This window comes from Aquila chrysaetos, chromosome 15, assembly GCF_900496995.4.
Source record: "Aquila chrysaetos chrysaetos chromosome 15, bAquChr1.4, whole genome shotgun sequence".
Taxonomy (NCBI): domain Eukaryota; kingdom Metazoa; phylum Chordata; class Aves; order Accipitriformes; family Accipitridae; genus Aquila; species Aquila chrysaetos.
This window is the reverse complement of record NC_044018.1, coordinates 28748047-28772431: the sequence shown is the minus strand read 5'-3', so window position 1 is coordinate 28772431 and position 24385 is coordinate 28748047. Positions and strand designations below refer to the sequence as shown.

The 24385-nt window shown below is 70.9% G+C and overlaps 4 protein-coding genes across 6 annotated transcripts in view; all 4 read right to left on the bottom strand.

The window, feature by feature from the left end:
• The window catches only part of KMT2D (lysine methyltransferase 2D), a 28265-nt gene extending 20456 nt beyond the window's left edge, over window positions 1-7809 (bottom strand). Inside the window, 20 exon segments of the mRNA XM_030037084.2 lie at window positions 7-116; window positions 243-407; window positions 482-525; window positions 527-664; window positions 896-1000; window positions 1102-1212; window positions 1602-1715; window positions 1968-2818; window positions 2914-3048; window positions 3334-4172; window positions 4317-4483; window positions 4580-4694; window positions 4817-4982; window positions 5112-5274; window positions 5369-5475; window positions 5559-5649; window positions 5651-5789; window positions 5889-6015; window positions 6142-6224; window positions 7670-7809. Coding sequence (XP_029892944.1) covers window positions 7-116; window positions 243-407; window positions 482-525; window positions 527-664; window positions 896-1000; window positions 1102-1212; window positions 1602-1715; window positions 1968-2818; window positions 2914-3048; window positions 3334-4172; window positions 4317-4483; window positions 4580-4694; window positions 4817-4982; window positions 5112-5274; window positions 5369-5475; window positions 5559-5649; window positions 5651-5789; window positions 5889-6015; window positions 6142-6190 — 3736 coding nt within the window. The 5' untranslated portion in view covers window positions 6191-6224; window positions 7670-7809.
• A 1625-nt stretch (window positions 7810-9434) lies between these two features.
• RHEBL1 (RHEB like 1) lies at window positions 9435-11815 on the bottom strand. 3 transcript variants are annotated; one of them, XM_030037837.2, is made up of 8 exons: window positions 11485-11815; window positions 10984-11055; window positions 10679-10746; window positions 10489-10571; window positions 10303-10359; window positions 10171-10218; window positions 9987-10071; window positions 9435-9904 (listed from the first exon to the last, which is right to left on the bottom strand). In XM_030037837.2, the coding sequence occupies exons 1-8, from the start codon at window positions 11534-11536 to the stop codon at window positions 9815-9817; spliced, it is 555 nt and encodes a 184-aa protein (XP_029893697.1). In that variant the 5' UTR covers window positions 11537-11815; the 3' UTR covers window positions 9435-9814. The 3 variants fall into 3 exon arrangements, with proteins under 3 accessions (XP_029893697.1, XP_029893698.1, XP_029893699.1); XM_030037838.2 differs by lacking the exon at window positions 10171-10218; XM_030037839.2 differs by lacking the exon at window positions 10984-11055.
• A 198-nt stretch (window positions 11816-12013) lies between these two features.
• DHH (desert hedgehog signaling molecule) lies at window positions 12014-16670 on the bottom strand. The gene is made up of 3 exons (XM_030037836.1): window positions 16154-16670; window positions 14164-14425; window positions 12014-13495 (listed from the first exon to the last, which is right to left on the bottom strand). Exons 1-3 carry the CDS (start codon window positions 16463-16465, stop codon window positions 12828-12830), a joined length of 1242 nt encoding a protein of 413 aa, XP_029893696.1. The 5' UTR covers window positions 16466-16670; the 3' UTR covers window positions 12014-12827.
• A 1882-nt stretch (window positions 16671-18552) lies between these two features.
• On the bottom strand, window positions 18553-22913 carry LMBR1L (limb development membrane protein 1 like; the record flags this gene model as incomplete). The annotated part of the gene is made up of 16 exons (XM_030037108.1): window positions 18553-19246; window positions 19334-19495; window positions 19581-19647; window positions 19954-20044; window positions 20128-20201; window positions 20297-20374; window positions 20456-20532; window positions 20776-20859; window positions 20985-21060; window positions 21190-21254; window positions 21492-21560; window positions 21680-21806; window positions 21879-21982; window positions 22073-22212; window positions 22395-22431; window positions 22742-22913. Coding segments are annotated over 16 exons (1482 nt in total), but the record flags the coding sequence as incomplete, so codon positions are not given.
• Window positions 22914-24385: the final 1472 nt, after the last annotated feature.

The window sequence follows — 24385 nt, the reverse complement described above, 5'->3', positions numbered from 1 at the left end:
GCTCACCGGCCGGCTTGACCACGTAGGGCTGGCAGGCGCTGCAGTCGAAGCCTTCGTCCGCAGCCTGCTCCACCTCCTCCTCCGTGAAAAGGCTGTCACACGCCGCGTGTAGCCACCTGCGGACAGCGGGGACCCGTCACGCGCCCCGGCCGGCCCCCCCCGGGGAACCCAAGAGCAAAAAACACCCCCCCCCCCGCCATCCTAGGGTGGGGGGGTACACGCCACGGGGGTGCGGTGCTCACCGATCGCAGTGCCGGCACTGGATGAGCAGGTCGTCCTCCACGTACTTCTCGCGGCAGAAGGGGCAGACGACCAGGCTGGCGCAGGGTGCGCAGTGGGTGTAGTTGTTCTGCCACTCGCAGTGGAAACCGGGGGAAGCCGCCCCGCACTGCACGCAGCATACGCACCTGGCGGGGGGGGCAAGGGGTCAGCACCAGCCTCGAGTCCCCCCCCGGGGCTCCCCTTACACCCCCCCACGCACCACTTGCACTTCCAGCCACCCTTGGGCACGGTCTGCAGGGGGGGGGTCCAGGCAGTAGGTGTGGTAGCTGATGTCGCAGTCGTCGCAGAGCAGGAGCCGGGAGGGATCGGAGGCTTTGCCGCACACCTCGCAGACGATGCATTCCACGCAGCGCCAGCCCTTCAGCAGCATCACCTTTGTAATCTGGGGATGTGGGGGGGGGGAACCACGTGAACCCTGGCCATGGCCACGGGGGTCCCCGGGCTCGGCATGGCCGCGGGGGGATACCCCGGAGCCCGGCACAACCACACGGACACGCTCGGCACGACTTCGTGTGAATGCCCCGAGGGACATGGCTCGGCCGTGCGGTTCCCCGAGGGGCACAGCACGGTCCTGCCCGCCCAGCGTGGGGCCAGGGGTCCCGCTCCCCCTCACCTTGCTGTTGACGCAGTAGGGGTGGTAGCACTGGGAGCACTGGGAGCAGGCGAGGAGGTGCCCCTCGGCCCCGCGCCCGAAGCTGCCGCACACCACGCACATGTCCTAGGGGAGAGAGGCTGTTAGAAGAGTCGGGGGGAGGACGACAGGAGCTGGCGGGCGACAGAAGTCTGTCCTGTCTGTCTGTCCTGCAGCACCCCGGTTACCTGCATGAGCACGAACTTATCAGTGTTGGAGAAGAGGACAACCGTGTTCTGCATCGTGTCGTCATCGTCCTCATCCTCCTCCTTGCTGGGTGAGCTCTCCACGTCGGCAAGCTGGGGACAGAGTGGGGGGCTCAGCACCGAGGACTCCCACTCTCTGTGCGGTTTTGGGGGGGTCACCAGCCACAGTCTGAAGCTGAACCGGGGGGCACAGGAACACACAGGGGCAGCAGACCCCCTGCCTGCCTGCAAACCAGCCCCTCCTGGGGGGGGTGCAGCTCCACACCAGCCCTATGCCTGTAGGGTGAAACCCCCAGACCCACACCACAGCCCCAGGCAGTCACCTCCCCCCCAGGACCCCCACCCCGAGGGCTCCCGAGCCTTTCCGAGGGACTGGGATGGCGGGGAAGGGGATAGGGGAAACACTCGGCTCTCAGCCCTGCCACCTAACAGCTTGGGGACACCCCCCCCAGCCCCCCACCTCTGCCCCAGCCCAGCCTTACTGCTAGGGTGTCAACGGACGAGGTGGTCGACTTCAGGCGCGCACGGCCCCGGCCCCGGCCCCCGTGGGACCCACCTCGGGGGCGCCTCCGCCCGGGGAAGCTGCTGCTGCGACCCTAGGGCCAAGGGGAGAGGGCGGTTACAGCAACCCGGGGGGGGGGCCCGACCGGACCCCCACCATGCATCCCGGCCAGGGCAGGGGCAGCGGAAGGGCACGGCCCCCATCCCACCCCCCATCGCGTGCTCGGCCCTCGCCTACTTGCCGCAGGGGCAACCCGGGGAGGGGGGGCACGGCCCCGGTAGGGCGGGGAGGGTGGTGGGGTCCCCCCCCCCTCCCGAGATTGGGGCTGGCAGGGTTCCCCCGATACCTGCTTGACACGGGAGCGCCCCGGGGAGCTGCGCCGCCGGCTCTTGTCCCCGTCCCCCTTGGCAGCCGGCTCGAAGAGCAGCGAGTCGTCGGTCTCGGCACCCAGCGGCAGCGATCCAGCGTCCTCCTTCTGCAGGCTGGCGTCGGCCGAAGCTGGCCCCAGCTCGAGGGACAGCGAACCCCCACCCTCGGGGTCCGGGGAGCCCAGCAGCGGCTCCGAGCCAGGGAAGCTGCTGCTGGTGTCCCCCTGGCTCAGGTTGGAGATCTCATTGAGGATGTCGGGTCGGGGGCGCAGGGCCGGGGGCTCGGGGCCCCCCTCGTCCCCACGCCCCAGCAGCTTCTCCCCAGCAGCGCACACCTCCATGGGGGTCTCGGGGCCCAGCTCCTCCGGCTCCAGGAGCAGGGGGGACCCCTTGGCTTCGGCGTCCCCCCCAGCCCGGCCTTCCTCCAGCGCATCCTCCTCACTCAGTGGTGGGGAGCTCCCACTGGTGCCCTCCCGCTCCAGCCTCGGTGCTTCTTCCTCCTCCTCTTCCTCCTCCTCAGGCAGGCCCGGGAAGGACCCCAACTCCGGGGCTGGGCTGGCATGGGGGCCATCTCCAGGGGGGCTGGCTGGTGACTCCCCCTCACCACCGGCTGTCTCCATCTCCTCATCCTCGGGTGGCTCGGCGGGGGCCAGGGTGCAGGCAGGTGAGCCCAGGGGGGGTGGCGGGGAGCTGGGGGGCTCAGTGTCCATGGCGGTGCTGGGGCTGCCGGGGGGCTCGGGCAGGGCTGGGGTGGGTGGCTCGGGCGCCTCGTCCTCCTTGGCGTCAGGCGAGGGGTCTGGGGGGTGGGCAGGTGAGATGGCGCGGAGATCTGGGGGAGCAGAGAGGAGGGGACGGTGACCCGCAGCCCTCAGCAGAGACGCACACGCACCCCTTCCCCAAACCCCAGTGCATCCCCAAACCCACCTGGGGGAGCCGGGGGTGGGGGTGCCGTCTCAGGGGGCAGCAAGGGCTCCGGCTCCATCTCCATCTGCTCTTCGGGGGGCACCTCTGGGGCCAGGGCTGGCGCTTCCTCTGCCACAGCCACCTCGGGAAGGAGACCTGCGGGACGGGGCTGCGGGTGAGGGGGGTACACAGGGGTCCCCTCCACTCTCTGTGTAACCCAGCTTGGGGCTGAGGCAACAAGCATTGCCTTGGCCTGGCCCAGGGACCCCCCCAACCCCCCACGTACCCCCAAAGTGGGACATCGAAGCACAAAATCAGGATCAACAGGTTGAGGGTCACACAAGACCAGTGCTGGGAAAGGACCCAGGTGTGGGACCCCCCACACCCATGGGAGTCAATAGGAGGGGAAAAAAGGGACAGACCCGAAGGTCCCCCATTTACCTGGTGGCTTAGGGTCCTCCTCGGGGGGCAGGTCGCTGGGGAGCAGCTCTTCGGGGGGCAGCTCATCAGGGGCAGGTTCTTCAGGGGGCAGCTCATCGAGGGGTGGTTCGTTGGGGGGCAGCTCATCAGGGGGCGGCTCGTCAAGGGGCAGCTCATTGGGGGGTGGCTCGTTGGGGGGAGACTTGTCAAGGGGCGTCTCGTCGGGGGGCAGCTTATCGGGGGGTGATTTGTCAAGGAGGAGCTCGCCGGGAAGCAGCTCGTCAGGGGGTGACTTCTCGAGCGGCGGTTTACTGGGGGGCAGCTCGTCGAGGGGAGGTATGTCAAGGGGCAGCTCGTTGAGGGGCGGCTCGTCGAGGGGTGGTTCACTGGGGGGCAGCTCCTCAAGGGGGGGTCTGTCAAGGGGCGGCTCGTCAAAGGATGGTCTCTCGAGGGACAGCTCATCAGGGGGTGGCTCCTCGGGGGGCAGCACGAGAGGAGGGGGCTCCTCGGGGGGCTGCACAAGAGGAGGAGGCTCCTCAGGGGGTTGCATGAGAGGAGGGGGCTCATCGGGGGGCTGCATGAGAGGAGGGGGCTCCTCGGGGGGCTGCACGAGAGGAGGGGGCTCCTCGGGGGGCTGCACGAGAGGAGGGGGCTCATCTGGGGGCAGTTCATCAGGGGGCACCTCACTGGGGGGCACCTCCACAGGGGTCGGCTCGCCAGGAGGAGACCCGCCATCACCCGGGGGTGCCTCCTTGGGGTCATCCCCCCCAAGCTGTGTCTCCTCATCGCACCCTGCAGGCTCCGGCTCAGGCGGGGGGACGGGCACATCCGTCAGATCGCTGCGATCAGGGGACGCCAACCTGGATGGGGGGGGGGGGGGGACCGGGTAAGGGGAGTGGGGCTCAGACCACCCCCTCCACGGGGCTGCGGGACATGTCCTCCCACCCGCAAAGGGAGCACCCAGCCCGACACCCCCCCAACCAGTCACCCCCATCCCCACTCACGTCTGGGCAGGTGGGTCCGGCTGTGGCACGTGTGCCGGCACCCCGCAGGCATCCTCTGTGGTGCGGCGCTGCTGGCAGCCCTCGCACACCGAGTAGCTCTGGTACCACTGGCAGCCGGGGTCGAGCCCTGCCGGGCGCCGGCCGCAGTCCGAGCAGACCCGGCAGTTCTGGTGGGGGACGAGGGGAGGCAGAGGCACGTCAGGGGTGGGCAAGGCAGGGGGGCCAGGCACCCCTGTACCCCCCTCAGCGAGAGCGGGGCGCACCTTGCACTTCCAGGAGTCAGCGGGGAGGCCCTCGATGGCCGGCTCCATGCAGAAAGTATGGTAGCCCTTGTCGCAAGCCTCACAGACCAGCATCATGGAATCCTCGCCGGGCTGCCTGTGGGGTGCAGGGGCAGGGATGAGGGCTGCGTCCCCCTCCCGTACACCCCTCGTTGTCGTCCGCCATCGTGTGTGTCCCGTCCCCCCCCCCCCCCCCCAGCCACAGAGACGCAGGCTCACCTGCAGGTTTGGCACACTTTGCACTCAGGGCACTGCCAGCCCGAGCGCTTGCGGGGCGTCAGGGCAATGTCCAGGCAGGCCCCGTGGTAGTGCTGCCCGCAGCTGGTGCAGAAAACCAGGTCCCGCAGGTCACCCGGCCCGTCGCACACCGAGCACCGGGCGTCCTCTGAACGGAGAGAAAGAAGGGGGCTGTCAGGACCACCCTCTCGCTGGGCTCTGCCCCCTCCCCGGGACCCCCCCTCCAGGGCAGGAGGGGACCCAGCACCCAGGGCTGGTGGTCCCAATCCACACGCACCCATCTGCACGGCCTCGGCCACGTGCTCGGGACAGAGGAGCCGGAGGGTCTTCATGGACTGGAAGCAGCCGCTGGCGGCGGCGCAGGGGAAGTGGTAGAGGCGGGGGCAGCCGGCCGCCCGGCACGGGATGGTGGCCCCCATCCGCCGACAGTGTTCACATTTCTGAAAGCGGAGGAGCCCCGCGGGGTCAGAGACGCTGCCCAGGGCCAAGGTGAGCCCCCACCGCCGCCCCCCACCCTCCCCGGGACCCGCTCACCTGTGAGATCCCTGAGAAAACAGCTCTGCTCACGCCGGTCAAGCCCGCCGCCTCCTGCCCCACGCCGGCGGACCAGGCTGCGCACCAGCGGTGGACCCAGCAGTGCCCTGTGGCGAGGGGGCATCAGGGACGGGGTCGGAGGACACCCAGGGTGGTGGGACGGAGACCCCAGTGCCATGACCGTACTCACCCGTCGGCTCAAAGAGCTGCGCTGGAGTCACCCGCTCGGAGAAGCCGATCTGCGTCAGGTCGTCGCCCACCGGCTCCAGCTCCGGGGGGGGGCTGGCCGGGACCCTCGGGGGGCTTGTGCCCCACCAGCTGCTCAGGCCAGTCGGGTGCCGGCTCAAACCGCTGCAGCTCCCGCTGCCCGTGCGGGCTCCAGTCCCCACAGTTGCAGAGGGCGCAGCGGCGGGCCAGCGTGCTGGAGGTGGGGGGGACACGGACACAGGGGGTGTCAGAGACACTCGGAACCCCCCCCCCCAACAGCTCCACGCCATCCCCTGAACCCCCTCGTTCTCACCTGCCGGCCTGGGGAGGTCCCTTTGTGTCCGTGCTCTCCGGCTCCGGCCCCGCGGAGGCTCCTTCGGGGGGTTTCAGGGGGTCCCCCTCCGCGCTGCCCATCTCCTCCGAGGCCACGGCCCCATCGGCTGCCAGGAGAGAGGCTCTCAGCCACCGCGGGGGGGGGGGGGACGACAAGAACCTGGCACCCTAGGGTGGGGGGGACAGCACCAGCCCCCCCCCCCCCCCCCCCCCGCACCCTGCCCTGGGCTCACCTGGCGCGTCCGCGTCCTTCTGCTCGCTGGGCGGCTTCTGTTCGTCCATCCTGCCTCCGGCGTCCCTCGGGGGAGGCCCGCGGCTGGGAGGGGGCGAGATCTGTCAGCACAGGGCTGAAGGGACCCTTCCTCGGACCCCCCCCCCGGGACACCCACACCCCCCTCCCCCCAAGGGACAGGGCAGCCCCCTCAGGCCGCTCCCCCCGAGGCAAGTTTGCGGGGTCTCAGCCTGGCGGAAGCGTCACTCCCTACACGTACCACGAGCGGGCGGCAGGTCCCGGTTCCCCGGGGGGGGGGTGTCCACGGGCCCCCGTACCCCACAGACGGTTCCTCCCCACTCCCTCCAACACCCACTGGCCCCCCCAGGTGTCCCCCCCAGGTCAGGGTGGGGACAACACAGCAACACCGCGGGGCAGCCCCTTCCCCCCCCCGACGAAGCCGCGTGGGGGCCAGGGGTGCATGACCTCAATTAAACCCGGGGGGGGGACACGGGGGGGGGGTCGACCCTGGCACCACCGCACACCAGCACCCCACGGGGTCACTGGGACCCCTGAGGAACCACCCGGACCCTGGCAGCACCAGCTCTTGGGGGGGGGGGGGAAGAACCCTCAGTGTCCGTGGGGAAACTGGGACACCCCCCCCGGTGCCCCCCCACCACAGGACTGGGTGGGATTTGGGGTGCAGCAATAAAGCGGGGTACCCGGGGTCCCCTCCGCCAGCACCCGCCTGTGCCTCAGTTTCCCCAGGCACAGCACCGACCTGGCCAAGCCCACACAGCACCGGGGGGGGGGTCACCCCCAAACACCACAAACAAAGCTTGGTGGGGGGCCATATCCCCTCCTACTGGTACTTCACATGCACCCTAAAATCCCAGGGGGGGCCAAGAGGCTGCGGGGGGGGGGACACGACTCACGACAGCAAAGGAGACCCCAAACCCGTCTGCGAGCCACGCGCGAGGGAGGGGGTCCCGGTGGTCCGCCCCCCCCCCCCCCCCCAGCTCCACACACCGGCACCCCTCCCACCCCGGAGCACTGGGGAGGGGGAACGTGCTAGGGCAGCCCCCAGCACCCCAAAACCCCCACTGCCCCCCCCCCGCCCGAGACGCCGCGGGGGGTTCCGAGGGAGCCCCCAACCGGGCACGGCGGGGTCCCGGAGACTGGCGCCCCCCCCCGCAAGCAAATCCCCGCCGGTTCCCCGGTGATCGGGGGGGGGGGGGGGGGGGGATTAGGGCCGCCCCAGAAGAGCCCCGGTGTGCACCGGGGCGGGGGGGGGGTCGGCGGAGGGGCCCGGCCGGCCCTGCCCGCGCCCCCGGGGGGGGGCTGAAGCACCGCGCGGTGGACGCCCCCCCCCCCCGCCGCCGCCGCCCCGGCGCCCCCGGGCCGCGCTTCCCCCCCCCCTCCCCGGTACAACCGGGCCCTCCAGGGGGGGGGGGGGGGGAGCCGAGCCAGCCAGAGGCCCGCTGCCCCGGCCCGCCGCGGCCTACCCGAGCACCGGCACCGGGGCCACGGAGCGCCGGGCCCGGCCGTACCTGCGCTCAGGCGGCGGCCCGGGCCCCACCGGCTCCCCGGGAGGCGGGCATAACCGGTACCGGTGACCGGTAGCGGACACAAAGGGAGCCGGGGACCGCGCTCCGGGCTCCGGCCACCGGGGGAGGCCCGGCCGGGAGGAGGAGGAGGAGGAGGCGGCGGCGAGGCCCGGCCCGGCGGAGGCGGCGCGGCCTGGGGCCGAACGCGAGGCCTCTCCCTTCCGGGGCCACGGGGCCCGGTCCCGAACGCGCGGGAGCCCCGGTGGGGCCGCTCCCCGCCCCCCCCCCGCTCCCCGCCCGGCTCTTACCCCCGCGGCCGCCCCCTACGCCGACGGGCCTCGGGGCGCGGGGCGGACGGTGCTCCCCGGCGCGGCCATTTCCAGAGGAAAGTAGGTCCCGCCGCCCGCCCCCGCCCCGCCCCGCCCGCCCTACCCTCCCGTCCGTCCCGCCGGGGCCGCCGCGCTGCGCCCTGGGGGCCGCGGCCGGGGGGGGGGCGCGCCGCGCCCGCACTACTTGGCGGCGGGGGGTTCGGGCGGAGGGAGACGCGGTGCGCGGCGGGCGCTGCGGCCGTTGGGGGGTGTGACGGCGCGGGCCGCAGCGCACGCTGCCGGGAGGGAATCCCTCCGCGACGCTTAACCCCGACGGCGCCGGGGCGGGCGGCGCGCACGTGGGCACGGCGGGGCGGCACCGGGGAGCGGCGGTGGCTCCGCCCACCAACCCCCCCTCCCCCCCTTTCCCCGCGCGGGGACCGGAGCGGTCCCGCGGGTGTCCGTGGGTATCCGTAGGGAGAGCTCCGCGCCCGGTCCCGGTGTCCCCGGGACAGCCGCCGTTTTCCCGGTTCTGGCTCCCGCGCTGTGCCCCGAGCGGCGTACGGGAACGGCCGACTCACGGTACTCGCGTGCTGCCGAGACGCGGCTTTGTCCCAACGCGTGGGGCAACACCAGCTGCCCGTGGCCCCTTCCCGGTACCGGGCAGTTAGGGCCACGCACACGGGAGACCCCACGCGTGTCGTGGACCCCCAGCCCGGGGCGGGAGGGGGGGGGTTCAGGGGCCGGATCAGGGCGGTGGCTCCGCTCCCCGGCCCCGGGACCCTGCTCCGGTGGGGCGGGGTGCGGGGGGAAGTGGCCCGGGCTCCCCCCGGTCACAACCCGGGACCCCCACTCTGGGACTCCCGGTAGCCCCGGGGCAACCAAGGACAGGTACAGGGTGGGTAAGTGCCCCCCCCCCCCCCCCCCCCCCGCGGGAGCCCGAGCCCCCAGACCCAGCGTGCAGGGCTCGGGGGGGGGGGGACGACACACCGACTCGGGGGCACAGACCCCCACTACCCACCAGTCTGCAACATCCCAGCCCCAGCACCCACTCCCCTCTCCACCCCAGCACTGACTGTGGGGGCACAAAGCAGCCCCCCCTGCACCCCAGCACCCCACTTCCCTCCTCAGCAGCTCCCAGCTCCTCTCAACAGCATAATTGGGTAATTAGCAGTAATTAGCCTGACTGGGTGGAGATAAGCCACATGGGGAACCACAGCCAGGCTGGGCACCCCAGCACTGCAGAGCCCCCCCCACCACTCACCCAGCCCAGGCTGGGGTTTGGTGGGGGGGGGGGAATGGGACTGCAGAGCCCCCCAGGATCCCAGTGACAGCCCGGGGGGCTCAGCCCCACAGTGCATTTGAGGTTGCGGGACCCCCCCATGCTGCCTCACCTTCCTTCCCCCCCCACCCAGGGCAGAAGCAGCCCCCCCCCAGCCGCAGCCCGGGCTCTGAGGGGGTTCACAGACAAAACAACGTTTAATTGTTCCAGCCCCGCGGCCCTGACTCCCACGAGCAGCGGCTGCCAGCGAGGCACAGCCGGACCGCAGCCCCGCGCCGGGAACAACACCCGTATTCAGCCCCGGCTCCCCACCGTGTCCTTGTGCGTGGCGGGGAGGCGGGGGGGACAGCAGCTACAAGCAAGGGGTGCTCCCCAGCTGGGATGGGACCCCAGGCCCGCTCCCAGCCCCTCGTGAGCCCCACAGCCTGTGCAAAGGGAGAGGTCCTGTACAAAACAGTGGGACCACGTGGCCCCAGACCCCCTAAAGCCACCGCTGTGGTCTGGGGGAAGGTCCCATGGGAGGTCTGCCCCATCTTGGGGGTCTGCCCCGGGCAGGGCTCACATCAGGTGGCAGCCGGTCGATCTGCTGTAGGAGTTGTCCACCCGGTCAATCTCCTCGATGATCTTCATGAAGATCCCCTGGGTCACCTGGGAACGAGGGGACATCAGCCCTGGCACCCCGGGGACCCCGTTCCCAGCCCCAGGTGGGATACACCACCCTGCCCCGGACCTGGCTCTCCTTGGCCGAGGACTCGAGGAAGATGGCCCCCCACGACTCCGCCAGCTTCTTCCCTTCATCCGTCTTCACCTCCCGGCTGGAGACACAGCAGGGACAAGCAGGGTGGGCCACCGGGTCCTTGGGGAGGTGGGGGAGGGACAACAAGAAGGGACAGGACCCCCAGAGCCCTCCTTACCTCTGCAGGGACAGGTCCGCCTTGTTCCCCACCAGCACCACGGGCATGCTGCAGGTATGGGGAGGGTGAGGGCCTGGCCCCCCCCCCCCCCTTCCCTGGGCACCCCCCCACTCCGGGAGGGACAGCACCTACCGTGTCTTCCCCCAGCTCTCATACAGCTTGTTGTGAAGGGTCTTCACCACCTGGAAGCTGTGGGGAGAAGGGGAGATCTGGGCACTGCCCCCCACCGGGGTATCCATCCCCCCCCCCCAAGGGGACCCATCCCCATCCCTGAGGGTGTGGGGACAGCCCGGCAGGGAGGGTGGCTGTGTCCCTCACCTCTGCAGGGACGTCACCGAGTACACCAGGACGTAGCCGTGGATGCCGATGATGAAGGAGTGGGGCAGGATGGTGTACTCATCCTGGGGGAGGGCAGGACCAGTGCCAGGGGCAGCTCCGGGGCCAGCAGCCCCCGAGCTCCCCCCCCCCCCCGAGCTCCCCCTACCCCAGGACCTGTCCCCAGCATTACCTGCCCAGCTGTGTCCACCAGTTGGAGCTGGAACTCATCCTTGCCCACCACCACCATCTTGTTGTAGGCTGTGGAGGTGGCACCAGGTTAATGGGACCATCCGGGACCCCTGCACCCCCCCTCACCCCCCCCCCCCCCGAGGACCAGCATCCCCTCCATCCCAATCCGGGGGTGCCTCAGCCCCCAGCACAAGATTTTGGGGCACAGCCCAGAAGCGCAGACATATTGGCCTCATCACCTGTGGCCCCATGGAAAGGGGGGACCCCAGGCAGGCAGCCCCCCCACTCCCCCCCCCCCCAACTTACTGCTCTCTACCGTGGGCTCGTAACATTCCACGAACTTCCCCTCCACGAACTGGTGGGCCAGGGAGGTTTTGCCTGGGGAGGGTCGGAGGGGGGAAAGCACAGGGCTGGGGGCCGGGGTCCCAGCATCATCCCGGGGCAGGGGAAGGAGCCCAACCGAGGGAAGGGAACCGTCTCGATTCCCCTGCGCTCGCCGGCCCCCCCCCCCGCCTCGAGCGGTACAGGGAACCCCCCCCCCCGGGGTGACGGGGGCTCCCGAGGTGGGTGTCCAAGCTGAGCACGGCCCCACAGCCCCCACCTGCGGTGGGGACCCACCGTGCTTTGAGCCCACAGCCCGCCCCCCCCCCCCCCCGGTACACCCCCGGCAGTGCCCTGTGGGGCAGCCCCAGTCCCACGCACCGCCCGGGCAGGGCCCCCCCCCGCCCCGAGCCACACGGGGCAGAGGTCACAGCCCCTTCCCACCCCACCCCACCCCACCATGAGACACCCCCCCCCCGCACTGACCCACGGCGCGGTACCCGAGGATGAGCACTTTGCGGTAGCGCACCAGCGGCATGACCCGCGGCGCGCGCGGGCGCGACACACGGAGCTATAAACCGCCCGCCGCGGCGGGCGGAGGGGGCGGTGCCGCCGCCACTACACCGGTAACCCCACGTGACCACAACACCACCCGCCCACCCGCTTCCATTGGCCACGCTGCAGCGGCGGGGGTGGGGCCCTGAGGACGGCGCAGGCGCGCTGGCCGCCGGGGTTCCATTCATGAAAACGGAGGGAACGGCCGAAGCCACGTGGTGGCCGCACACCTGAGCGGGCCGGGGGGGGGGGGGGTTCGTCCGCCTCCTACCCCCCACCCCACCCCGGCCCGGGGACCCCCGGAAACACCCGCACCCACCTCCTGCTCCCCGAGATCCCCACCCAGGTCTTCCCCAGCCCCAGATACCCCCAGCACCCCCGGGGATACCCCAGCCCCCCCTCCCGGGATGCCCGGCCTTGCCAGCCCCCCTAGCCACGGCTTCTCTGGGATCATAAAGTCTCTTTATTTACCCAAACAATTAAATAGTAGTATTTCTTTTTTTTTTTTTTTTAAAACAGAAGTGGTTAAAAGCAGGCTGGCCCCCTGCCCCGCGGGGTTGGGCCCCGCTGCCAGGGTGGGTGGGCGGGCGGGGGGGGACATTTATATTACCATTTATAAATAGAAAAATAAAACTCTCAAGCAGGACAGGTTAGCGGTTAGCACGGTTAGAGCCGGGCCCGGCGCAGTGTGCCCGTGCCCACGGCAGACACCCCGTCAAGCCACCCTGTGGCACTGAGCTGCGTGGGGTCGGGGACGGGGACACCGCGGGTGATGGAGGGACAAACCCAGAGCTGGGGGAACAGGCAGGAACTGCTGCCAGGTGCTTGATGTTGGGCTGATTCGGCATCCCCCGGGCTGGATTTGGCGCTGGGGTAGGGTCCAGTGGTGCCCAGCCTCAGCTTGACAGGGAGCAACCCCGGCCCCAGCTGCAGCGGTTAATAAAGCAATAAATACAGGGGGAGCGTGCAGGGGTCCGGGGGTGTGGGGACCCGGCCAGGCACCCAGCAGTGCTGCGGGGGGGGCTCTGGGACACGGGAAGGGGCTGAGCCCAGGTCCCTGGGCCACCCCGTGACGCCCCATCCCAGGGACCCTGTCCCTACCACCCCGCGCTCCTGGGCAGCGCTGAGCCGAGAGGCACCCCAACTTCCCCACGGGGCCAGGGGTGCCCCTGTCCCTCGTCCCTGGGTCCAAGGGGGGGGGCCCAGGGCCAGAGCCCCCTGCTTCCAGTGTGCGGCATGATGTGCAGTGTGGCGACTGGGGGGGCCGGGGACCCCTACGCCTGCAGGGCTTCATGGCCCAGCACACCCCCGGCCAGCCGGTAGAGCAGGCGGGAGTACCAGTGCATGCCCACCTCCGGCGCCGTCCCGTTGCCCGCCTCGGTGCGGGCAGGCAGCAGCGAGAGGAGCCCGTGGAAGAGGCGGAGGGGGGCGAAGGCGCGGTGGGCCCAGCGATGGCTCTCCAGGACGGCGTAGCAGGATGCCAGCACCCCATTGACCAGCAAGGTCCCGTGGGAGGTGAGGGGGGCGAAGACCCCCACGCCGTCCTCCCGCGAGACCCTCAGCACCCGCGCGGGGCGCAACCCCTGCCCGCCGGCCCCGTGGGCCAGTACTGCGTCGCCCGGTCGCACGCGGCGGGCAAAGACCGGCAGGAAGGCGGCTGTGCCGTTGGCCGCCCCGCGGGCCGCGAAGACTAGGTGGGACGGGGTGAGAAGCAGCCGGCGCGCCGGGCTGGCCGTCTCGATGGCCACGAAGGAGGTGCGTTGGCCCAGGTCGCGGTCGAGGAAGAGCAGCACCTCGGTGGGCACCAGGCGCCCACCCGGCTCTGCGCCCAGCACCCAGTCGCCCTGGCGCAGGTCGGCCAGGCCCCGGCGCTCGCCGCTCTGCAACGTCACGGTGGCGTGGCCGGGGAAGCAGCCGCCGGTGCGGACGGCCAATGAGTTATCTGGGTGGATGGAGAAAGCTGTGGGTCCCCCGTCCCCGCCGGCCACCTCCATTAGCCACTACCTCCAGAGGGGAAACGGCCCATTGCAGAGCATCCCCCCTGAACCCCCAAACTACCCCCGGAACAAAGCGGGTATTTTCCGAAGCCCCCCTGGTTCCTGTATGCTGCTCCCGGGGAGGCCAGGCGCTGCAGGGCCCCTTTGTCCGCCCCGCACTGACGCCCTTTGTTCAGGGCCCTGGACGGTGACATTTACGGCCACTTTCACTTTCTGTCGATTGTCACTTCTGGGCCGGATGGGGGCTGCCGGCCGGAGCGGCCACGGGGCTGGGGGCCGCGGGCTGGGCTGCGGCCATCCGGACCGGCTTAACAATCCTTGCTGTGCCCTGTACCGGGAGCTGAACCGCGAGGGTGGCTCCGGCTGGACAAAATTTGGAGGGGGAAGTATGTTTTTTGCCAATCTGGTGGCCGGAAAGGCCGGGGGGGGAGCTGGGCTGGGGCCAGACATAGGCTGAACCCGTTGGAGCCGGACACCGGCTGGAGCAGGACTGCAACCCACGTGGATCCGGGATGCCAAGGGGGAACAGAGGGAGCTGCGGGGCCACAGGCTGAGATGCTTTATGGGGATGGCAGCACCCCGCCCCAACGGCAGCCCCCTCCCCGCGTGGTACCTGCTTTGACGGAGACGTGGACGTGCGCCTTGGACTCGTAGTAGACCCAGTCGAAGCCGGCCTCCACGGCCAGGCGTGCCAGCATGCCGTACTTGTGGCGGTCGCGGTCGGAGGTGGTGATGTCCAGCGCCCGGCCCTCGTAGTGCAGCGAGTCGGGGAGGTGGTGCCCGTCCTCGTCCCAGCCCTCCGTCACCCGCAGCTTCACCCCCGGCCACATGTTCATCACCGCGATGGCCAGCGAATTCACCCGCTCCTTGCAGCGCTGAGGTGGGGGGGGACACACCAGCACTGGTGTCACCCCCGGCCCCACTGCAGCACCAGGTCCCCTCCCAGCGGGGGATTCCTACACGCAGATGGACAGATGGACACTGGGCCTGCGCAGGGCTTGGATGGAGCCCAAAGGGGCTGCTGGTGGGGGCAGATGGTGTGTGTCCCCCCCCAGGGAGCAGAGAGGGGCACGGCTGAGCTGCCCCCCCCGCCGTGTGGGCGAAGGTTGAATGTTAACGTGCCCCGGGGTCCCATGGTGGAGCCGCCTCTCGGTGCAGGCAGCCGGGCAGAACGGGCAGGGGACCGGGACGGGGACCGGGACGGTGTCACCTTCCCCGCGGCCACGGCCATGACTGATTAACCCGGCGGGGGGGGCTGTGGGGCAGAGCTGGGGGTGCAGCTGACCCTGAACCAGACCCGAGTCCTGGAGCGGCGGGGGGGGGGGGGGGGGGGGGGGGGGCTCAGCGCCGGCCAGGCAGGGTGGGGAGCAGGGCCTGGGGGGGCAGCGGGGGGGGCGGTGCAGGACACCAGTGCCCAGAGCAATGGTGGGGGGTCCCGGGTGGCTTCGGGGTCCCTCTCCCCACCATCATCATCATCACCGACGTGGGGTGCAGGGGTCGGGGTGTGTCCCCCCCATCCCCGCAGCCCGTGAGGTCACACCATACCTCCGCACCCCGGTGCCTCCCTCTCCCCCCCCCCGCAACAAAGCCGCTCCCGGCAGCGTGGGGCAGCGGGGGCGGGAGTGCGGGGAGCGGACCCGGGAACGGCCGGGCCGGGGGGGTTGGGGGGGGGGGTGGCGGCAGCGACGGGGGGGGCAGGAATGCACCCGGCCCGGCCCGGCCCGGCCCGGCGACAATAGGCGCTTTTCCAGCCCGGCGCTGACCTCAGGCCCCGGGAATGCCGGAACGGCCACAAAGGGCTCTTTCAGCCACCCGCACCCCGGGCCGGCTCCGTGCCCGTGGCCCCGAACCGGCCCCGGGCCCGCCCCGCCCCCGCCGCCCCGGTCCGCGGGAACCGCCGGGGCCGCCTGGACCATTCGCAGCATCCCCCGTCGCCATGGCGACAGCGGAACCGTCCCTCGTCATGGCAACCGTGAGCATCCCGACGGGGGAGCGGTGCATCCCGGGCTCCCGCCGGCCCGGATCCCTCCCCGCTGACCGGCCACCGGGACCGGGGTGCGGGGGCGCTGGGGGAGCGGAGCCGCCGGTACCCCGTACCCCCGGTACGGCGGCCGGACCCCGCGCCGCCCCCGGCCCGTTAATCCCCGACGGCGGGTCCTTAATACCCAACGTGACGCCACCACCCAGTCCCGGGGCTCCGGTGCTGCCGCGTCGCAGTCAAGGGCCGGGGACCGGGGCCGGGGACCGGGGCGAGGCACAGTGTGCTCCGGGAATGTCCGTGTGCCCCGGGACGGGTCGGTGCCTCCCCGGGGGTGGGTCGGTGCCCCTCGGGGAAGGGTCGGTGCCCCCAGGGGAGGGTCGGTGCCGTGCCGGGGGTGGGTCGGTGCCCCCTGGGGAAGGGTCGGTGCCACCCCGAGGGTGGGTCGGTGCCCCCCGGGGAGGGTCGGTGCCCCCCGGGAAGGGTCGGTGCCCCCCGGGGAAGGGTCGGTGCCCCTCGGGGAAGGGTCGCTGCGCTCCCGCCCGCCCCCCTCCGCCTCCCCCGCCTCCCCCACGTCCCCGCGCCCCCGGGAGCGAGACCGGGCCGGGTCGGGCGCAGCCCCCACCTCGGTCATGAGCCGGTCCGCCCCCGTGTTCTCCTCGTCCTTGAAGATGATGTCGGGGTTGTAGTTGGGCACCAGGTCCCTGAAGCGCTCCGAGCCCCGCAGGACTTTGCCCTCCGCCTTCCCGCTCGCCCCCAGGGTCTGCTCGGGCACGTTGGGCACGAATTGCTTGTAGAGCAACGGCGAGAGCTGCCGCCGCCCCAATCGTCGCCGCCCCACCGGACCCCGGCCCGGGCCGCAGCCCAGCACCGGTGCGGCCAGGAGGCAGGCGGCGAGGCCGAGCAGGCCGAGGGCGAGCGGGTTCCACCGGGGCATCCCGGTCGCCGGGCCCCGCTGCCTCCGTGGGCCCCGTTCAGTCGCCGGGGGCACGGGCGGCCGGGGCGGGCATGGTCCCGGTGCGGCGGCCCCGGGGCTTTTAGAGGGTCGCGGTGCCAGGGGCGGGTCGGCGCCGTTTCCTTCTCACACCCACGGCCCCGTCGCCGCTGCGGGATCCGCGGCCGCCCGGGACGACTGACACCCCCCCCCCGCCACACACACCAGCCCCCCCCCGCCGGTGCCGCCACCCACTCGGAGCGCGGCGCCCGGGCACCGGGACGGCCCCCACCCCCGCCGCCGGCTCCGCGCCCACGGGCCCGGTGCCCCCTCGCCTGGCACTGCACCCCGGTCCCGGGGACTCCCCCACCCAGCCCGAGCCTCCGGGGAAAGCTCCTACCGCTGTGTCCCGGCGCCGGGCACCGGGCACCGGCACCCCGCACCGGGCACTGCCCCGGGACTGGCACCGGACAGTGGGCTCCTGGCGCTGCCCCGGAACCGGGACCCGGTACCCCGCTCCTGGCGCTGTCCCGGGACCTGTCCCCGCGCCCCGATCCCGTCCCCCGCTTCCCGTCTGAACCCTGCGCTCCGGTACCGGCTCCTCTCCCCGCTTCCCGCACTGCACTCCGGTACCGGGACCCCCCTTATCCCGCTCCTAACGCTGCTCTTCTGGTCCCGGGACCTCTCCCGTCTCCTGTCACCGCCTCTCGGGACCGGGGACCCCCCCTCTCCTGGCGCCGGTCCCGTTCCCGGCCCCTCTTCTCCTACCGCTGCCCCTGGCACCGGGGACACCCGTTATCCTAACGCTGCACCGCCGATACCGGCACCTGCTCCGTTCCCTGGCACAGCCCCGCTCCCGGGACCCGCTTCCTGGCACTACCCCGGTCCCCCCCTCTTCGGTCGGACGCCCGGTACCGGTACCCGTTCCCGGCCCTGCCCCCGGTACCGGTTCCCCCGGGTGCCGGTCGGCACCGTGCGCTGCCCGCGGCCGTCCCGGCCGGGCTCCCCCCACCTGCGGCCGCTCGGCTCCGCCGCTGGGCAGCCCCACCGGGCTCCGCCTCGGACCCGGCCCCCGGGAGCGGCGGCAGCGGCGGCCACATCCCCCGGGGCCGCCCCCGCCGGGGCCCCGCCGCACTGCCCTGCCCCGGACGGCCCCCCCACCCCCGGGGCCCCGGGACCGTGGCACCCCCGGGAGGGGGCTCCACCAGGGATCGAGGCACCCCCGGGGCTGGGACCGGGCTCCCCCGGGGACAGGGGCACCCCCAGGAACAGGGGACCCCCGGGACCGGACTCCCCCCAGAGCTGGGACCGTGCCCCCCCGTCCCCGCCCCAGCACCCCCAGAGCTCCCTGCGAAGCACCCAAGGGTGCCGAGGGTCCCGGTGAGGGCAGAAGGCAGCAGCGGGGGGGGGGGGGAGAGTTGGGACCGGATCGGGGTGGGGTGGGGGACCGGCCCCCCCCGCAGCCCCGGTGCCAGCCCGGGGTGACTGGGAGGGGAGCAGGTCGCGGGGAAATCGCGGGCACCGCTGGCCTCATTTCCTGCAATATAAACCAGGCTTCCTGCGCTTCCTGCTCGGCCCCGGCCAGGGGGGGGTCGGGGGGGGGTTCGGGCCCCCCCACCCCTACCATGGAGTGTGGGGGGGGGGCAGCCTGGCTCAGCCCCAGCCGGGGCAGGATGGGTGGGGGGCCGGTTCCCGGGGCAGTTTCCGCTCCGGCCACACGATCCCCCCCTCCCCAGGAGCACAGGGACAGGAACCCCCCCACCCCTCCATGCCCCTCACTGGGGGGGCAGTTCAGGCCCCCCCCCCCGCCTGCACCCCAAAACAGCCGGGTGCCATCGCGACACCCCCGGGGTTCCTCGGCCCAGGACAGGGAGCTGCCCTCACCTTCGGCCCTTCCTGGAAGAAGCTCGTTAGCCCTGGCCAGGAAGAGGGTTAATTATGGCCCCCAGGGAAAGGGAAGGGAGGGGAGGGCAGGACTGAGACCCCCATGGGCAGGGAGCCCCCCCCCCCCCCCCCCATTCACTCCTGCCCTCAGGGGAATAAAACTTCCCTGGTTCAGATATTTTTATATAAAAAAAGAGACTGTTTATTGCTCCAAACAAGTTCCGTGGTAACAGAGACCCGACAGACTCATCACACCAACCTGCCGGGGGGGCTTGGGGGGGCCACAGCTTGTCCCCAGTGCCCCAGGACCTTCCAGCCCTGCTCCTCCCTTGGGGACCCCAAAGGCCTTGGGGCAGGGGACAACCAGTGCCCCCCAACAGCCCCAGGATGACATGGGGACGAGGTGTGGAGTGACTGGGCAGGGGGGCACGGGGCCCCCGCTGTAGTGTTGTGACAGTCCCTGGGGTGGTGGGGGGACATTTAAAACCCAACTGCACCCCAGGGAGCAGCTGGGGCAGCACCGGGGCAGGGTGGGGGGGCCCAGCTGCTCTTGCATGAGGTATGTAAACGGGGCAGGGGGGCTGCAGCCAGCACAGCCCCCCGGGGACCCCGCGCCCCTGGGGGGGGCTGTAACGGGGACGTGGCTCAAGGACAAGGCTCAGTAGCACAACAGGCTGAGATAGAGGCAGGGGGGCAGACCGTCCCCCCCAGGTCTTGGCTCTCCCTGGGGGGCTCCGACATCCCTGAAGCACCAGCCACCATCAGGGCTGGCTCTGTGGCTGACGGCCATCCTGGGGGGCACCACAGTGAGGGGGGACACACACATCCCCATCCCCAAGCCCTAGCAGGGCTTGCCGAGGGGCCGGGAGCGCGTCACGGGTAGCGGCAGCTTGTGCAGACCTGGGCAGAGGGAGAGTGTGAGAGCTGGGGGGGGGGGGGGCGGGATATGGGACACCCCAGCGCCCGTCCCCGCGTCCCTGTCCTCACCAAAGGCGCAGATGAGCTCGGCCTGGACGGCCCAGGAGACCCTCTTCACCAGGCACAGGGTGGTGAGCCCCGCGAACCCCATGTTGTAGAGGAAGACGATGTAGAAGTTCCCCAGCCAGTTGAAACGGCCAAAGTCCCCCAGGAGGTCGAAACGGGTGATCCCTGGGGGGGGGGGGGCTGGTCAGGGCACCTCAGTCCTGGGGACACCCCAGTTCTGGGGTCACCCTGGCCTCCCCCAGGGGCTCACCCAGTGTCCTGGAGAAGACGGGCAGGGCTGAACTGAGCACCAGCAAGGAGACGCAGTTCCCGATGATCTGGGGGGGGGGAGGAAGGAGCGTTTGTCAAGGGGGGGGGTGGCAGTGCTGCCACAGGGCCTGGGACCCGCCCCCCCCAAGCTGGGGAAGGGGCTCCCCGGTGCCAGACACCCACCGGGACCCTGCCTGCACCCAGGGCTGCACCGGTGGCAGGGGGAGGTGGGGGGGGACACGACACATGTTGCCCTCGCGTGGGGACACCGCACAGCGCACAGGGACACGCACAACCATGCACTGTGGGGATCGGGGGTCCTACACCCCCGAGGGGGGGCCGGGAACCCCCCAGCCCCAGCCCAGCACTCTCACCTTGGTGAGGGGGGTGTCCTGCCGCTCGGGGAGCAGCCGGGTGAAGAGGGGGGAGCTGTAGAAGCCCACAACAGAGGAGACCATCAGGTAGCTGCGAGGGGTGTTAAGGAGGACAACGGGGTGGGATGGCCCTGGGGACAGCGCTGGGGACACGAGTGCCCGCCTGAAGGATACAAGATGAGGACGACCTGCAGGGCAGCTCCAAAGGAACCGAAGATGGAGAAGGAGACCTGGCCCAGGGACGCATCCTGCCAGAAGAGGAGGGGGCACGTTGTGGGGGAACGGTCCCTAGGCCAGCATGGGACACGGCTCCTCGCTGTCCCCTGTTCCCCCACCAAGGTACCTGGATGCCCCGTGGCATCGCGGCATCGTCCAGCAGCAGCTCCAGGACGTGGAAGCAGACGATGAGCACGGAGATGCCCTGGGAGGAGCAGGGAGGGAGTCAGGGTGGTTGGGGAGGGGGACAGGGACGAGCCCCAGCTCCCATGGGAGGGACACTCACCGTCAGCGCCAGGAGGCCCAGCATGGCCAGGGGGTAGCCCAGGTTCCTCTGCCAGGGCGACGCTCGGTGCCGCAGCTCTGCGGGGGGGGGGACAATGCGCCCGGGTGAGAGGGGAGCACAAGCCCCCACCTCAGGGCAGGAGATGGAGGGGGGCCCTGAGGGACAGGGGTGTTACAGCCCCCACCCCATATCACACCCACCCTCCCTCCATGGGGCACAGGCTCCCAGGGAACCAGTGTTCCCAGTGCCAAGCTGGAGAGAACCCAGGCGTCCTGGGCTTGCCCCCCCCCCCCCCCCCCGCCCCCCCGCAGGCTCCTTACCCAGCTTCCGCCTCTTGCTCCGGATGGCGAAGAACTGCTCCCGCAGCAGCTCCACGTTCAAGTTCAGCCAGCAAGAAGCTTTGCCTGCCAGGGAAAAGACACCGAGGGGCTTGTGGGGGTTGAGGACTCCCATGTGGTGGGGCAGAGGGGACCCCAGTCTGCCCTGAACCCCCCCCCACTCCTGGCCAGCAGCCGTGCCGGGCACCCACCGGAGGAGATCCTGCGGGACACGGCGGCTTCCTCGAGCCTCGTGCAGCTCAACTGCTCATCCAGGTCTTCTAGGAGCTGGGGATGGGTGAGGAGCCCGTGAGCAGCCGTGAATGGCACCCCGTGCCCGGGATGGCAGACCAGGCAGCCCCGGGGACCGCAAGCCCCCAGGCTGGGGCAGTGGGACCCGGGGGGGGGACACCTTACCCGAGGTTTCACCAGCAGCTTCCCTGTGACGGTGAACATGGTGGAGAGGCCGAAGGGGGTGCACACTGCAGCGGGAGGAAAGGCTGAGCAGGGGGTGCCCCAGTATCCTAGCCCTCCCCATACCCCTACAAGGGTCCTGGTTAGGGGATGGGTGCTCAGCCCTGCACTGCAACCCCTCTGGACCCTGACACCATTTGCAGTGAGCAGTCCCTGCTCCCAGCTGGGCACCCCGGGGGCCCCGCACCCAGCACAGGATGGGCCACCAGGGCTGGGGCACCTCTGGGGAACGTCCCACAACTCACACAGCAGAAGCAGCACGCCGAAGAGCGAGATGCAGGAGTAGAGGTAGGGCAGGTAGTATTCCCAGAGGTCTGCGGAGACAGCAGGGTTAGACCAGCGGCACCGGGCATCCCTTCTCCCCTTCAGCACCAGGGTCTGATCCCACCCGGCTGGAGTCAGGAGAGCTCCAGTGCAACCCGACAGCACCCACCATAGAGCGACTGGCGGCTGGCCGCGTTGTTGCCGACGATGGCGGAGGCCACCCAGACCATGCCCAGCACCAGCAGCGTCAGCAGCAGCAGCACCACCGATGTCTCGTACACCCTGGCCATGATGCCCTGCAGGAGCAGAGTTAGAGAGGAGCCAGCGATGGGGGGGACCGGGGAGGGGACACCCACAGGGTGACCTACCTTCTTGGATCCTGCAAAGCCCTCCGACTCGGTGAAGAAGTAGGCAAAAGGCATGAGGAAGACGAGGGACAGATTGGAGAAGAGGAAGACCAAGTTCCAGAGGCCTGGAGGGGGGGACGGTGTGGGGTGAGCTCCCGGGGGGCAACCCTGACCCACAGCCCTCAGGACACCTCGGGGCCACCCCCCGCACCCACCGTGGACGAGGGACCCGTTCAGCCACTGGATGTAGTAGTTCTGGGGGAAGGAGAGCAGCACCTCGTTGCTGATGATGGAGAAGGGCAGCAGGAGGACGGCGCCCAGCGCCACAGCCAGGGTGAAGGTGCACAGTCCCAGCCTGCGGGAGAGCTGAGCATCGGCTCCGGCACTGGGTCTGGGCCCCCACGGGTGTCACAACCCGGTCACAGCCCCCAGGGTCACCGACCCCAACGGGCTGGGGGGACCCGGCGTCCCGGCCGGGCAGGGAGAGGAAGCAGCCGAGCATCCCGCAGGCAGGGAGCAGGATGGGCAGGAACTTACGCAATCCTGTTGACAGCAGCATCCTCGTCATCATGCACTGTGGGGGGGAAAAAACCCAAGCTAATGGTGCTGGGGGAGGCAGGGCTGCCCGGAGCATTGCTCCCTGCCTGCTCCCCTGTCCACTCCCAAACCTGTCCCTGCCCCCAACATTCCCAGGGGATTTGGGCTCTGCTCCCTTGCAGTGGCAGCTGAGGAGGTGCCCCCCCAGCCACCGATGCCACAGCAACCCAGGTTGCGGTGGGACCAGGGCTCCCGGAGGAGGCTGAAAGCGATGGAGGAACAAGCTCTGGGGAGGCTGAATGTGGCTGCCAACGGCTGCCCGGCTCCGGCACCTCCCGCCCTCCTACCTGCCGTGAAGTCTGTGTGCTTCTTGAAGTGGGTTATGATGAAGTGGCAGAGGATGTAGAGGCTGACGAAGAGCAGGGCGCAGATCTGCAGGCAGAAGTGCACGGGCAGCGCAGGCAGGCCCGGAGGGCAGCCGCTCCCACCCCTGGGTGATGCCGCTGGCCCCAGGGCCCATCAGCCTCACCCTATTTATTTTTCCACTCCTGGCCCTGGTTACACCCCACACACGTACTTGGCCCTGCCTGTGCACGGGGGCTGCACCCAGGGCTCACCCACGGGTGCCCGCAAGCTGCCACAGCACCCAGGCCAGAGGAACCCAGGGGGTCTGAGACCACGGGGAGAGCCCACCCGGCAGCTCTGGGTCGGCCTGTGCTGGCAGAGCTGGAGGTTTGACCCCGTGGGACACCCCTGCACTCCCTGACCCGCAGCCCTCGCCCTTCTGGCACTGGCACCCGGCAGAGCAGCAGGAACAGCCTTGAGCCAGGCGCCAAGGCCGGCCGTGGTGTCCCTCCTGCCCCCGCCAGCACACCGAGGTCCAGCCGGAGCAGGCGACGTTCGAGGAACACGGTGACCTTTCATCCCGCCGGGTACGCGGCAGGATGGGGAAAGGTCACCCAAACCTGCCACCTTGGCACAGGAGGAATGGAACAGCCGTGGCACCTCCCTCCTGCTTGGCCCGGGGGGCTCGGCTGCCCGGGGGTCCCCGGGATCTAAGTGGGGTGGCAGGGAGCCCCAGGAGCCAACTCGGCTCTGGACCCCTGGAGGGGCGGTGCCCAGCGGGTCCTCCCGTTCCTGCTCCTGCCCAGGGAAGGGTCTCAGGCTGTGGGTCCCCTCCTGCCCCAGGCTGTACCCCGCAACCCAGAGCTCTGCCTGGCCGGGGGACCCCCAACACCTCCCCTGAGCTAGGAGCTCCTCAGCGAGACGTGGCTCCCCAAGACAGCTTGGGGGGGATGTCTGGGGAGCTCCAGGACATAGATGTTGGGCTCTGACCACCAGTTCCTCCCCACAGACACCGAATTGGGCTCTGGCAAGGTGGTCCCCGCACTGCCAGTCACAGCCCATCTGGCTGCCCCGCACATAGCATCCCAGATGACCCTTGGGAGATGCCAGGACCATAACGCCTGGGTCGTCCCCATCCCTGAGCCCGCAGCAGTGGGTGCCCTGGCCGGCAGAGCGGGACCAGGGGAGCAGACCCAGCTCATGGTTCGGAGGGGTGAGGGGGGGTCTGCAGGGTCCCTTTGCCCTGACACTGAGCACCCTGGGGAGAGCTGCTGGCCTGGGGGCAGGGATAGAACCAGGAGCCTGGCATGGGTCTGATCCGGCTCTGACATCGCCGCACCCCAGCACCCAGCACCCCCGGCCCTCCTGCTCACCCAGGGGCTCCTGGTCGGGGCAGGCGGGACCCAGCCCCGGGGCTCCGGTACGGCGGGACCATAAGTCCCGCAGGGGGTGGCTGGGATGGCACAGGGGCTTGGCAGCAGTGGGACCGGACCCGGCAGAGGGGTCGTGCCAGGGGCTCGGCCCAGCCCCGGGACCCCGCTATCTACGGGGCGCACGGCAGCCCGCCGGGGCTCTGGCACCGATAAGGGCGGGGTGTGGGGCACAACGGCAGCCAGGCCCCGAGCCGCCGCGGGAGATCCCGGTCC